The sequence below is a fragment of the Halichoerus grypus genome, chromosome 11 (assembly GCF_964656455.1).
Source record: "Halichoerus grypus chromosome 11, mHalGry1.hap1.1, whole genome shotgun sequence".
Taxonomy (NCBI): Eukaryota; Metazoa; Chordata; class Mammalia; order Carnivora; family Phocidae; genus Halichoerus; species Halichoerus grypus.
In genome coordinates this window covers 12,132,838-12,147,077 of record NC_135722.1, presented here as the reverse complement: position 1 = coordinate 12,147,077, position 14,240 = coordinate 12,132,838, and the positions used below count along the sequence as shown (strand labels likewise).

Genomic DNA, 14,240 nt, shown 5'->3' with positions numbered 1-14,240 from the left:
TCTTTTTTTAAAAAAGTATATTGCATATGCCTGGCTCTCTGCTAGAACAGCAGCTCTATAAGGGCAAAGATCTTTGTGTTGTTCTGAGCAGCTGGAAGAATGTGTGGCACATGGAAAATTCTCAGTAGATTCTTACGGAATAAATAAATGAATATAGTCTCTCTCTCTCTCTGTTTCCCTCTTTGGTGAGGATGATTTGTGTGAATTCCTTTTAGAACACAGCAAATCATTGTTTTGGATGAAGGTCAAGATTAGATTAGGCCGTAAGGGGGGGAAAAAACCCTCCTAAATATTCACATTGTCAGGAATTCAGCAGGGGAAAAACACCAGATGCTGACCTTTATTTCATCCATAGATAGCTCTTGCCAAACATTGATCAAAGTTTCATTTTCTTATTTATCTGAAATCCTATGAGATCTTTCTCAAATTCAGTTTTTATTTCAAGGATGGAAGGAGGACAAAAATAACCACCTTTGAAGTCCACATTCAGTATCCTCATTACCCCAAATCATCAGCATCCAAAGGTGCAGAGGCAAGATTGTCCAAATACTTGGCAAGAACTCTATCTGTATTAGAATTCTAAACTCAGTGTGATGCCTTTGTCCCTTAATGAGCTGTGCAGGCTAATTCTGGAATGGCTTGATTCATGTAGCTCATTGATTGATAATGATCTGGCATTTAAAAAAATGGGACAGGTCCTTTGGAATAAGAGGAGCATTTGGAAACCAGGCCAGGCTGCTTGGCAGGAACAACGAGGAAGAAGAGACTTGGCAGGCAACAGGTTGTAGAGGTTCTAACAGAGCTTATGTTTCATGGCTCACTCTCTTGCATCCAGCTCGATTGTGTTCACATGCATATCAAAACCAACCACAATGAAAGATAGAGTTGATATTGGGATGCCAGGGGACTGTGGACTTAGAGATAAAAAGATTCCAAAATGTACACGAACCTAGAGCATGTTACTCTGTTATTGCAGAATTTAGAAAAAATAATTCTAAGTGTGTGAGTCAGACCATGTGCTAGGAATGGTACATCTCTTATGTTCTTCACAATAGTACCGTGACTTTGGAGTTGAAATTCCTCTTACACCAACAAGGAGACTGGGGTTCAGAAAGATGAATTAACTTGTCCGAGGTCTCAAGGTATTTGAACCTAGGTCTGTTTCAAAGCCTATGTACTTAATACTATACCAGTAGGGTTTCTCCATCGAAAGGGTGTTTTCTGGCTCTGTAGTGAGGCTGATGAAGGTTTCCAATTTGGCACCTATCAGAAGCTTGGAAATGCCTAAGGAAGAGAGTTCTAGATCCAGCTTTGGTTCTTTGCTATGAAATCATGAACTAGTAACTTCACCTCTTTGACCCTAATATGCTTCTCCCAAGAATGGGATTAACAATATATGCTCCGAAGGATTTCCAAAAGATCAAATGAAATAGAGTTTGTAAAAAATGTAAAGTGCTTGACAAATTTACAAGATTATTATCATTGCTGAGAATGATCAATCACCTTAATTGATCTTTAATGAGATTTTATTTTTTTATTTCAGCGGACAACCTAGGATTCATGGCGGAGAATGGCACCGTGGTGACAGAATTCATTCTACTGGGGTTCCAGCTGCCGGCGGAGTTGCAGATGGGCCTCTTCTTTGTGTTTCTGGTCCTTTATTTCATTACCCTGGTGGGCAACCTGGGCATGATTGTGTGGATTCAGAGAGACCCTCGTCTCCAAACCCCCATGTACTTCTTCCTCCGCCATCTTTCCTTCCTGGACGTTTGCTACTCCTCTGTCATTGTCCCTCAGTCGCTTGAGACCTTGGGTACCAATAAGATGGCCATCACGTATGAGCGCTGTGCCACTCAGTTCTTCTTCTTCACCCTCTGTGCTAGCACCGAATGTTTCCTTTTGGCTGTGATGGCCTATGACCGCTCTGTGGCCGTGTGTAACCCCCTCCTCTATGTCCCTGCCATGACACCACAGACCTGCCTGGGGCTGGTGGCTGGGGCCCATGCTGGTGCCATGGTCAATGCTGTGATCCGCACTGGGTGTACTTTCTCGATCTCCTTCTGTAAGTCCAACCACGTGGACTTCTTCTTTTGTGACCTCCCACCCCTGCTGAAGCTTGCCTGTAGTGACACCAAGTTACGGGAATGGGTCATCTACCTCTTAGCTTTCTTGGTCATTACAACCAGCATTTCAGTGATTCTGATATCCTACTTTTTCATCATTCAGGCTATCCTGAAGATTCGTACAGCAAGTGGCAAAGCCAAGACTTTCTCCACCTGTGCTTCTCACACGATCGCAGTGGCTCTTTTCTTTGGGACACTCATATTCATATACCTGAAAGGTAACATGAGCAAATCCCTTGGGGAAGACAAGATTGTGTCAGTATTTTACACTGTGGTCATCCCTATGCTGAACCCAATGATCTACAGCTTGAGAAACAAGAAAGTGAAGGAGGCTCTGAAGAAAGCTCTCAATGGGATGAAGGTTTCTCAGGTAGACTAAGACTTGAACTCCATCAATTTAGAAGTTCCTGCAAATCATCCTTTGGGTTTGGCTTCTCTCCTTAGCACATGAACCAGATTTCATAATTACAAAGACATATTGAAGCAAAAAAAGTATATAGCTTTGGGTTCCAGCAATTTCTTTATTAACTCTATATCCTTCAGCCAGAAATTCTCTGCCCCAGTTTTCACATCAGTAAAAATTTCTGCCTTGCTATGATTAAAGCCAGGATCAAGAGAGATGGACCGCCAAAGGGCTTTATAAATAATAACATGCTATAAAATGTAAAATTGACTTTCTTACCTGTCCTGGGTATTGTTGAGTGTTTTCTCAGCTACTTGAATTCAAAAAAGTTCAAGCTACTGAGCTAACTTTTACATTTGAATAATTACAAAACAAAAGCTTCTTGTTTACAGAGTGAGGACAGTTACACTCCTTGGTTGTGGGTAGTAGGGTGGAAATCAGCCTTGACCAAAGAAACCTTTTCTCAACATTCAGTTATATCCAAGTTAGGTGTTTGTCATAGAAAATACAAGTAGCTAAAGAGAGGAAGGAAAAATAGAAGGGAAAGGAGATGTAAACTGGGAAATGTTCACCTAGAATATGTTAGCCTACTTCCCAAAAGAGCATGGAGGACCAAGACACTGGGGAATAAAAGAAAGATGTAGTGATTTACATTAATTATTGGAAATAATTTGATCTGATATAGAGCTGAACTGAGTCCCACATATAACTTTCTGGGATATTTCTTGATCACCAAAGGTCAGAAGCTCTATTTTATTTCTGAAAGATTTTTCAAGGACCATCTCAAGCTGTTTTCTATTCACCAATCATGAAAACCACTACCTACTTCCATCTCCTGTGGGACATTTACTTTATGGTAAGAAGACAGGTAACTATGAATCTGACTGCCCCCTTTTAATGATCTCATATCTGCTGGAAATATTACTTGGAAAATGTCTCCATTGTGATTCCACAATCTTTGTCATCAATTCAGCAAATATTTACTGTCTACTATGTATCAGACATAATCCTAGGCTCAGGAATATAGAAATAAATAAGATAGACATGGTTCCTCCTTCATGGGGATTAGAACTTGGGGCATAGGCAGATATAAACCATGGCAGTTAATGGATTTTTTTCATATGGTTTTGGAAAGTGGGAAAAAGCAGGACAGGGTATTGTTACACTGTATAGTAGGGTTCTGACCTGGTTTGGTGTGGTCAGAAGAGGCTTCCCTGAGGAACTAACATTTGTGCGGAAGCTTAAAGAGTAAGTATATCATAGTCATGGGGGAAGCTGAGGGAAGCCAGAATGGCTGCAGCATAAGGAGAGGAGCTGAGTGTGAGGGGAAGTTGGAAAACTCAGGAGCAACTAGGTCACAGAGAGCCTTGCGGGCTCCCTTAGGGACTTGTGGGCTTTACTCTAAGAGTGAGGCATGAAATGATCAGACCTAAATTTGAAAAAGATCCCTTTGGCTGCAGTGTGATGGGTGGGAATGGAGACTCATGGCCTGTGGCGGTGGAGATGGAAGGACGCATCCTCATTTCATTTAAGAAGCAACAAATGGTGCATCCGAACATGGGGTTTGATTTTCACACAAGACTGTATGCTTCCTTCTAAAATACGTATCAGGTCAGAGAAAGCTCACAGGTGTGTGACCATGATGTTGGTATAGGACTGATTCTTAGCAAAATGGTGAAATTGGGGAAATATACTTTTGGAGGCATCTGCTTTTTCATTGGTCTACCTTTCCTTCCCTGCCTGTGACCTCCCTCAGGTATACATCAAAACGGCCATCAACTTCTCCCTCTCAAGAGGGCAACACATTTTCATTAACTCCCACGGTATGCCAGGTTATGTCAACAGGCTGAAGAAATCAGCCTTTGCAGGGCTTCTTATACACTCTAAGTCAGGAAAAGCTTTCAACTTAAAAAATATATAAATGGGGAAAATGCTAGAGAGTGAGGGTGCTATTTTGGTAGTGGTGGGAGCTGCCAACATTCCTTCCAACTTATACTTGGTGAGTGGCAACAAACTGCCCATAAGTGAATGACCTTTAATACATGTACAGTATTTGATGTAAATACGGTTGCTTCAGGGATGCACCAAGTGGATGCAAATAAAATGAGGTTCTGGTGTGTTTTAGGAGATCACTTTCTGATTAATGTGAAAAGGCACTGGAAGAAATGGCATTTATGGTGAATTTCCACTTGCATATATTAATAAATATAGTAAGTGAAAACATTTATTAATTACCTAATGTGTGTCAGGCTCTGTGCCAAGAGTTTTTACGTATCTCATAGATAAGTCTCATTCTTTTTATTTTTTATTTTTATTTTATTTAATATTTTTATTTTTTTTTAAATTTATTTGACACAGAGAGAGAGACAGTGAGAGAGGGAACACAAGCAGGGGGAGTAGGAGAGGGAGAAGCAGGCTTCCCGCTGAGCAGGGAGCTCGATGTGGGGCTCGATCCTAGGACCCTGAGATCATGACCTGAGCCGAAGGCAGATGCTTAACCAACTGAGCCACCCAGGTGCCCCTATTTTTTATTTTTATTATTGAAGTATAGTTGACATACACTGTTATATTAGTTTCAGGTGTATGACACAGTGATTTGACAATTCTATACATTACTCAGGGCTCACCCATGATAAGCGTAGCCACCATCGGTCACCATGCAACATTATTACAATATTATTGACTACATTCTCTGTGCTATAATTTCATCTCTGTGACTACTTTATTTTAAAACTGGAAGTTTGTACCTCTTAATCACCTTTATCTATTTTGCCCATCCCCCACCCACCTCCCCTCTAGCAACCACCAATTTGTTCTCTGTATTTGAGTCTGTTTTTTTTTTTTTTTAAAGATTTTATTTATTTATTTGACAGAGAGAGACACAGAGAGAGAGGGAACACAAGCAGGGGGAGTGGGAGAGGGAGAAGCAGGCTTCCCACAGAGCAGGGAGCCCGATGCAGGGCTCAATCCCAGGACCCTGGGATCATGACCTGAGTCAAAGGCAGATGCTTAACGACTGAGCCACCCAGGCGCCCCTTTGGGTCTGTTTTTTGTTTTGTTTTTTAGATTCCATGTATAAGTGAAGTCATATAGCATTTGTCTTTCCCTGACCTATTTCACTTAGCATAATGTCCTCTAAGTCCATTCATGTTGTCACAAATGGCAAAATTTCATTGTTTTTTATGGCTGAGTAAAATTCCATTGTGTATATATACCACTTCTTCTTTATCCATTCATCTATTGATGAACACGGGTTACTTCCATATCTTGGCTATTGTAAATAATGCTACAATAAACATAAGGGTGCACATATCTTTTTGAATTAGTGTTTTCATTTTCTTTGGTTAAATATCCAGTGGTGGAATTTTTAGATCGTATGGTATTTCTATTTTTAATTTTTTGAAGAACCTCCAAATTGTTTTCCACAGTGGCTGCACCAATTTGCATTCCCACCAACAGTGCATGAGGGTTCCTTTTTCTCCACATCCTTGTCAACACTTGTTCTTTCTTGTCTTTTTGATTCTAGCTATTCTGACTAGAACAGGTGTGAAGTGTGAGGTGATATCTCTCTGTAGTTTTGGTTTGCATTTCCATGATGATGAGTAATGTCAAGCATATTTTCATGTGTCTGTTGGCCATCTGTATGTCTTCTTTGGAAAAATGTCTATTCAGATTCTCTTCCCATTTTAATCAGATTATTTGTTTTTGTGTGTGTGTGTTGAGTTGCATAAATTCTTCATATATTTTGGATATTATTCTCTTATTGGATATATCATTTGCAAATATCTTCTCCCATTTAGTAGGTTGCCTTTTTGTTTTGTTGATGGTTTCCTTCTCTGTGCAAAAGCTGTTTATTTTGGTGTAGCCCCAATAGTTTATTTTTGCTTTTGTTTCCCTTGCTTGAGGAAACATATCTAGAAAAATGTTTCCATGGCTGATGTCAAGTAAATTACTGCCTATGTTTTCTTCTAGGAGTTTTATGGTTTCAGGTCTCACATTTAGGTCTTTAATCCATTTTGAATTCATTTTTGTTTATGGTGTAAGAAAGTGGTCCAGTTTCATTCTTTTCATCTGGCTGTCCAGTTTTCCCAACGCCATTTGTTGAAGAGACCATTTTTTCCCCATTGTATATTCTTGCCTCCTTTTTTATAGATTAACTGACCATGTACGTGTAGGGCTTTTTATACTGTTCCATTGATCTATGTGTCTGTTTTTGTGCCACCACCATACTGTTTTAATTACCACAGCTTTGTAATATATCTTGAAATCTAGGTTTGTGATACCTCCAGCTTTGTTCTTCTTTCTCAAGTTTGCTTTGGCTATTTGGGGTCTTTTGTGGTTCCAAACAAATTTTAGTATTATTTGTTCTAGTTCTGTGAAAAATGCTATTGATATTTTGATAGGGATCACATTAAATCTATAGATTGCGGGCGCCTGGGTGGCTCAGTTGGTTAAGCGACTGCCTTCGGCTCAGGTCATGATCCTGGAGTCCCCGGATCAAGTCCCGCATCGGGCTCCCTGCTCAGCAGGGAGTCTGCTTCTCCCTCTGACCCTCCCCCCTCTCATGTGCTCTCTCTCGCTCTCTCTCTCTCTCAAATAAATAAATAAAATCTTTAAAAAAAAAAAAAATAAATCTATAGATTGCTTTGGGTAGTGTGGATGTTTTAACAATCTTAATTCTTCCAGTCCACAAGCATGGTATATCTTTCCATTTGTTTGTATTGTCTTCAATCTCTTTCATCAATGTCTTATAATTTTCAGAGCATAAGTCTTTCACCTCCTTGGCCAAATTTATTCTTAGGCATTTTATTATTTTTGTTGCAATTATAAACGGGATTGTTTTCTTAATTTCTCTTTATGCTACTTCATTATTAGTGTATAGAAGCACAACAGATTTCTGTATATTAATTTTGTATCCTGCAACTTTACTGAATTTATTTATTAGTTCTTTTTTTTTTTTTTTTTTTTGAGTCTTTGGGTTTTCTCATACAGTATCATGTCATTTGCAAATAGTGACAGTGTAACTTCTTCCTTACTGATTTGTATGCCTTTTATTTCTTTTTCTTCTCTGGGCTAGGACTTCCAGTACTATGTTGAATAAAAGTGGCAAGAGTGGACATCCTTGTCTTGTTCTTGATAGGTCTCATTTTGGAAAATAGACTCTACACATAATCTTTTAGGAACTAGAATCCTCTGAAGGTTGATTTTATGTATCAATTTTGACTGGGTCACAGGGTGCCCAGATATTTGGCTAAACATTATTTCTGGCATATCTGTGAGGATGTTTCCAGAAGATATTTGCATTTGAATCAGTGAACCCTATAAAGCAAGTTGCCCTCCCCCAAATGGGTCGGCATCATCCAATTCATTGAAGGCTTGAATAGAACAGTAGACAGAGGAAGGGAGAATTCATTCCCACTTTTCTGCCTGACTGCTTGAGCTGGGACAGCAGTTTTCTTCTGTACTTGAACTGGGATTCACACTGTTGGCTTCCCTGGTTCTCAGGCTTCAGACTGAATCACACCCATGCTCTTCTGGGTCCGCTGGATTGTTTTAGCTTCCATATGAAGATCTGCATGAGCCAATTACTTGTGATAAATCTTCTATGTCATAAGCAGATCACCTCCAAAAGTTTCCTATCACCCTCTTTATTATTATTATTTTGTGATAAGAATATTTAACATAGGATCAACCCTCTTAACAAATTTTAAATATACAGTATAGATGTAGTGATAGTTTCACCATCATAAACCACCATAAAGTGGCTTAAGAAAAATCTCTCTCTCTCTTTCTCTCTCTCTCTCTCTCTCTCTCTCTATATATATATATATATGCACATACATATATCCTGTTGGTTCTGTATCTCTAGAGAATCCTGGGTAATAAAATCCAGTTGGTAATATGGGAGACTGTTTCTTTTTATCCCTTTCAGCTTCTAAGTGTGTATTTTTTTTAGGCACTGGGTTTTGGAATAAGTTTTCAGCTGTTAGACTTTGGTCTCAATCTACCAAAAATGATATAAAAAAGATGAAGAAAGCAGACCTCCAGACTCTGAATGGATCCATTTAACTCACTACGTCAAGAGACCAAAGTGCTATATTCATCTCATCACTTAGTATCTCAAAAAGTGGTGTCACCAAGATGGCAGTGTAGGAGACCCCACAAAAACCAATAATTAGGCAACTATCTATGAACAAAACAGCCCTGGGAGAACTCATGAATACACTTGAGAAACTTCAACCACACAGTGGAACAACAACAACAAAATCTGAGAATAGTCCCACAAATAGGGAAAGAAAAACAGCTTCATTTTGCCTGCATCATTCCATCCCCCATGCTGTCACCACTCAGTGCCAAGAGGGAGTTCACCACCTAGAAAGAGTTCCCCTCCTTGGAGTGAATGACCAGTGTCTTCAGGCTTTCAGGGCAAGGCACAAAGGGCTCACTTGGTTTTACCTACCCAGAGATGGCTGTGAACGAGGAAGAAGAGCAGGGCCTACCAGCATCAGTACACAGTGAAAGTGACCATAGTTCCCAGTGACCTGTTCTGCAGAGGAATCCAGAAGCTTTGACCACTGAAGAAACCAACAGCCAGCATAGTCATAGACTCCGTCCAGAGGTCACTGGTTTTCACCCAACGGGCTTTTGTGTTTGCACTTGCCAGCCACCCGAGTCCCTCCCACTTCTTTGCCCCTGCCCCCTCTGTACCAGCAGCCAGCCCAGGTCTCTGTGGCTGCTTGAATGCAAAATTCCAGCTTAGACCCCTGCAGCTGACCCCCACTGCCATGTGTGCAGTCAAGGTTAGCCCCTCCATCTGTGTACTTACATGCTTACAGCCTGACTCTTGTCACCAGCCTTCACTACTGTGCACATGCCCATGAAGAGACTCTGTAGCCCCAAGGGTGTATGATGACAGCCAGGGCCTTTTGAAGCAAAGGCAAAAAGCAAAAATCAACAAGTGAGCCTATATCAGACTAAAAAGCTTCTGCCCAGCAAAAGAAATGATCAGCAAAATGAGAAGGTAACCTGTGAATGGGAGAAACTACTGACAAATCATGTGTCTGATTAGGGGTTAGTATCCAAAATATATAAAGAACTCCTACAACTCGATAGCAATAAAACAAACAATCCAATTAAAAATGGGTAGAGGACCTGAATAGGTGTTTTCCCAAAGAAAACATACAAATGGACAACAGGTACATGAAAACAGGTACATAGTGATGCTCAGTGTCGCTAACCATAAGGGAAATGTGAATCAAAACCACAATGAGAGACTGCCTCACACTTGTTAGAGTGGCTACTCTCAAGAAGGCAAGAGATAACCAACACTGGTAAGGATGTGGAGAAAAGGGAATCCTTGTGCACTGTTGGTGGGAATGTAAATTGGTACGACCGCAAGGGAAAACGGTAGGGAGGTTCCTCAAAAGATTAAAAATAGAACTACCATGTGAACCAGCAATTCCACTTCTGGGTATTTTATCCAAAGAAAATGAAATTGGGATATTTAAGAGATAGCCACATTCCCATGTTTATTGCAGCATTATTCACAATAGCCCAAACGTGGAAACAACCTAAGTGTCTATGGACAGATGGATGGATAAAAAAAATGTGGCGCACACACATGGGAATATTATTCTGTCATAAAAAAGGAAAAAATCTCACTTTTTGTAACCACATGGATGGACCTAGAAGGTATTATGCTAAGTGAAATAAATCAGACAGAGAAAGACAAATGCTGTACGACCTCACTTTTATGTGGAATCTAAAAAGTCAAACTCATGGAAACAGAGAGTAAATTGATGGTTACCAGAGGCTGGGGGTTGGGAAAATGGGAAGATGTTGGTCAAAGGGCACAAACTTTCCAATATAAGCTGAGTAAGTTTGGAATCCAATGAACAACATGGTGACTGTAGTTAACAGTACTATATCATATGCATGAAAGTTGCTATGAGAGTAAATCTTAAATGTTTGCACCATAAAAACAATAACAACAACAAAATGGCAATGATGTGAGGTGAAGGATGTGTTAACCAACATCATTGTGGTGAACACTTCACCGCACATATGTGCATGAAATCATCACATTGCACACCTTAAACCTACACAGTATTATATGTCAATTATATCTCAATAAAACCGGGAGAGACAATACCAATATTTTAATTGTGATTTCCATTTTCATATATATTAATTTAAAATGTAGATCTGAAGCCAAATTAACTATATTAGCACAAAAGGGTGTGGGTGTAGGGTAGAATTGTGGAGTATAACCCACATAGCACACAATCTTGGTCCTTCGGTTTGAGTGTACATTTATATATTTACTTTTGTGTGTGGGTGTGGGTGTCATCCAGGAGAGTGGTAGCGCTTCAGCTACGATCAACAACAACCACAAAAACATTCTTTTTTTTTTGTCATGGAGATCAATAGAGGACAGATAAAATACTTCTCATATTTCTTTCTCTGCCCCCTTCCTCACGTCTTACTGGTTTAACCTTCAAGGAAGGGAAAGTGCGTTCATCACAGCGATGTGCACGTGACCACAAGAACAGAGTAGCACAAGCCCCAACATCGTCACCCACCATGGGTCTCCCATACCTTTTTGGCAGCAACAGGGGTAGAGGGCAAAAATAGGATGAGGCATTTGGGCTAAAATATTTTCTTGGTAATGGAGTTCAAAGAAGGTAAGACAACCCTAGGCTCTGAATCTCATTTTGCCTGAGGCTGAATTCAAACCTCAAAGAATATTTTCTCCTGAACCTTACTTAGATATAGAGTGAGGAGGATAAATCACCTGAGAAATTGGGTAAAGCTGATAGAAGTTGAAAGGAAAGTAGCCTGCCTGCTTCCCTGGGGTGCATCTGCTGGGTTGTTCGTGGAGACCAAGATGCTTCATGGACACTGTATGCTTCATCCTCTGAATCCTATTGAGAAAGATGGTCTCAGCTGTTTGCACTCATCTCTTCTTCAAAAACCATGAACTATTCTGGAAATTGTGGAAAAGAACGTTGTGTCTTCTTCTTTTTCTCAACTTATCTTTATCCTTATTTAAAGCAAAATAGTGCAAAGACAAAAAAAAAAGACATCAACAGCAATAACAAAAAGTGCATTTTTTTCTTGTAATAGGATGAATATCTGAACTCTTTCTAATTCAAACCTTTTAGGAAATTTATTTCTTTGGATTAAATTAATTAGTTAATTTTTATTCAAATTCAATTAACCAACATATAGTACCTCCTTAGTTTCAGATGTAGAGTTCAGTAATTCATCAGTTGCATGTAACACTCAGTGCTCATCACACCATATGCCCTCCTTAATGCCCATCAACCAGTTGCCCCATCCCCCCACCGGCCTCCCCCCCAGCAACCCTCAGTTTCTTTCCCATAGTTAAGAGTCTCTCATGGTTTGTTTCTCTCTCTCTGATTTCTTCCTATTCCATTTTTCCCTCCCTTCCCATATGATCCTCAGCACTGTTTCTTATATTCCACATATGAATGAAACCATATGACAATTGTCTCTCACTGATTGACTTATTTCACTCAGCATAATACCATCCAGTTCCATCCACATTGATGTAAATGGTAAGATTTCATCCTTTCTGATGGCTAAGTAATATTCCATTGTGTATATATATATATATATATATATATATATATATATACACCACATCTTCATTATCCATTCATCTGTCGATGGACATCTTGGCTCTTTCCAGAGCTTGGCTACTGTAGACATTGCCGCTATAAACATTGGGGTGCAGGTTCCCCTTCTTTTCACTACATTTGTATCTTTGAGGTAAATACCTAGTAGTGCAATTGCTGGGTTGTAGGGTAGCTCTATTTTTAGCTTCTTGAGGAACCTCTATACTTGTTTTCAGAGTGACTGTACCAGCTTGCGTTCCCACCAACAAAGTAAGAATCCATCAAAATCCTAGGGGAGAACACAGGCAGGAACCTCTTACCTCGGCTGCAGCAACTTCTTATTAGACACGTCTCCAAAGGCAAGGGAAACAAAAGCAAAAATGAACTATTGAGACAGTTTCTTTGGATCTTAAAACCCCCAAAAAGGGTATTGTAAAAATGGCCTGTCTACATCTGTTGCTTTTTTTTAAAAAAAATATCTTATTTATTTATTATTTTAGAGAGAGAAAGAGAGAGAGAGAGTGAGCCAAGGGAAGGGCAGAGGGAGAGGGAGCGAGAACTTCAAGCAGACTCTGCTGAGCATGAAGCCCTATGTGGGGCTCAATCCCATGACCCTGAGATCATGATCTGAGCCGAAATGAAGAGCCGGTCGCTTAACTGAATGAGCCACCAGGCGCCCCCACTTGTTGCTTTGTATTTTCACTATAGACATAATCTAAAATAGTTTATTCATTAATTCAATCAATTATTTATTGGGGGGGCTATTGTATGCCAGGCACTGCTCTAGTAGTCAGGAAGTTTTATCCATGAAGGAAAGAGGCAAAAAGTCTTTGCTTTTGTGGAATTTATATACTAATGGAGGAGGAGACCATAAACTTTGAATGTAATAAATAAGTGAATAATGTAGTAAGTAAAGTGCAATGTTAAAATGTATCAAGTGCTATGGAAAACACTGGAGACATTGATTTTGATAACATGACTAATTCCCTGTGTCAGAGATACTGGACAGAAAGCTGAAAGGTAATTATTTCCTTTCCAGTATGAATAGAATTTCAAATATACTCATCAAATAACAGCTCCCCATTTCTCCTACCCTCCAGTCCCTGGAAACCACTATTGTATTCTCTGCCGTTCTGAGTTTGACTGTGTTGGATACCTCATCATATATGTGGAATCATGCAGTATTTGTCCTTCCAGCACTGGCTTATTTCACTCAGCATAAGGTTCTCTAGGTTTATCCATGTTGTTGCAAATGGCAGGACTTCCTTCTTTTTTAAGGCTGAGTAGTATTCTATTGTATGTAGATACCACATTTTCTCTATCCATTCATCTGTTGATGGACATTTACATTGTTTTCATATGTTGGCTGTTGTGAACAATGTTGTTATGAATATTGATGTACAAACATTTGTTCAAGTCATTGTTTAAATTCTCTTGGGTATATACTTAGGAGTGGAATTGCTGGATCATACGGCAAGTCTGTTTAACTTTTTGAGGAACCACTTGCTGTTTCTCGCAGCGGCTGCGCTATCTACATTCCCACCAGTAATGCATAAGGGTTTCAATTTTTCCACATCCATGCCAACACTTCTTATTTTCACTTCTGTTTTTCTTTTTTGATGACCATTCTAATGGGTGTGAAGTGGTATCTCATTGTGGTTTTGATTTGCATGACTCTAATGATTAGTGATGTTGAACATCTTTTGGGCCATTTGTATATCTTCTTTGGAGAAATGTCCATTCAAGTCCTTTGCTCATTTTAAAATTGGTTGTTGAATTGCACATGTTCTTTATATATTCTAGATACTAATCTCTTATCAGATATATGATTTGCAAATATTTTTGCCCATTCTGAGGGTTGCCTCTTTGCTCTTGATAGTGTGTTTTCATACCTGAAAGTTTTTAATTTGACAAAGTCCAGTTTATCTGTTTTTTTTTTTCCTTTGTCCCCTGTCTTCTTGGTGTCACATCCAAAAAGTCATTGCCAAATCCAACATCATGAAGTTCCCCCTAAGTTTTCTTCTCAGTGTTTGTAGTTTTAGCTCTTATACTTAGGTCTTTGATTCATCTTGA

General features: G+C 39.5%; 1 protein-coding gene across 1 annotated transcript; it reads left to right on the top strand.

The window, feature by feature from the left end:
- The first annotated feature begins 1,560 nt into the window (after positions 1-1,560).
- Positions 1,561-2,502, top strand: LOC118525703 (olfactory receptor 9I1-like). Its single transcript, XM_078059145.1, has one exon. It carries the CDS (start codon positions 1,561-1,563, stop codon positions 2,500-2,502), a length of 942 nt encoding a protein of 313 aa, XP_077915271.1.
- The last annotated feature ends 11,738 nt before the right edge of the window (positions 2,503-14,240 follow it).

What these genes read in the sequence shown, in the direction of transcription:
- LOC118525703 (XM_078059145.1), top strand. Translation starts at nt 1,561, where the DNA reads ATGGCGGAGAATGGCACCGTGGTGACAGAATTCATTCTACTGGGGTTC.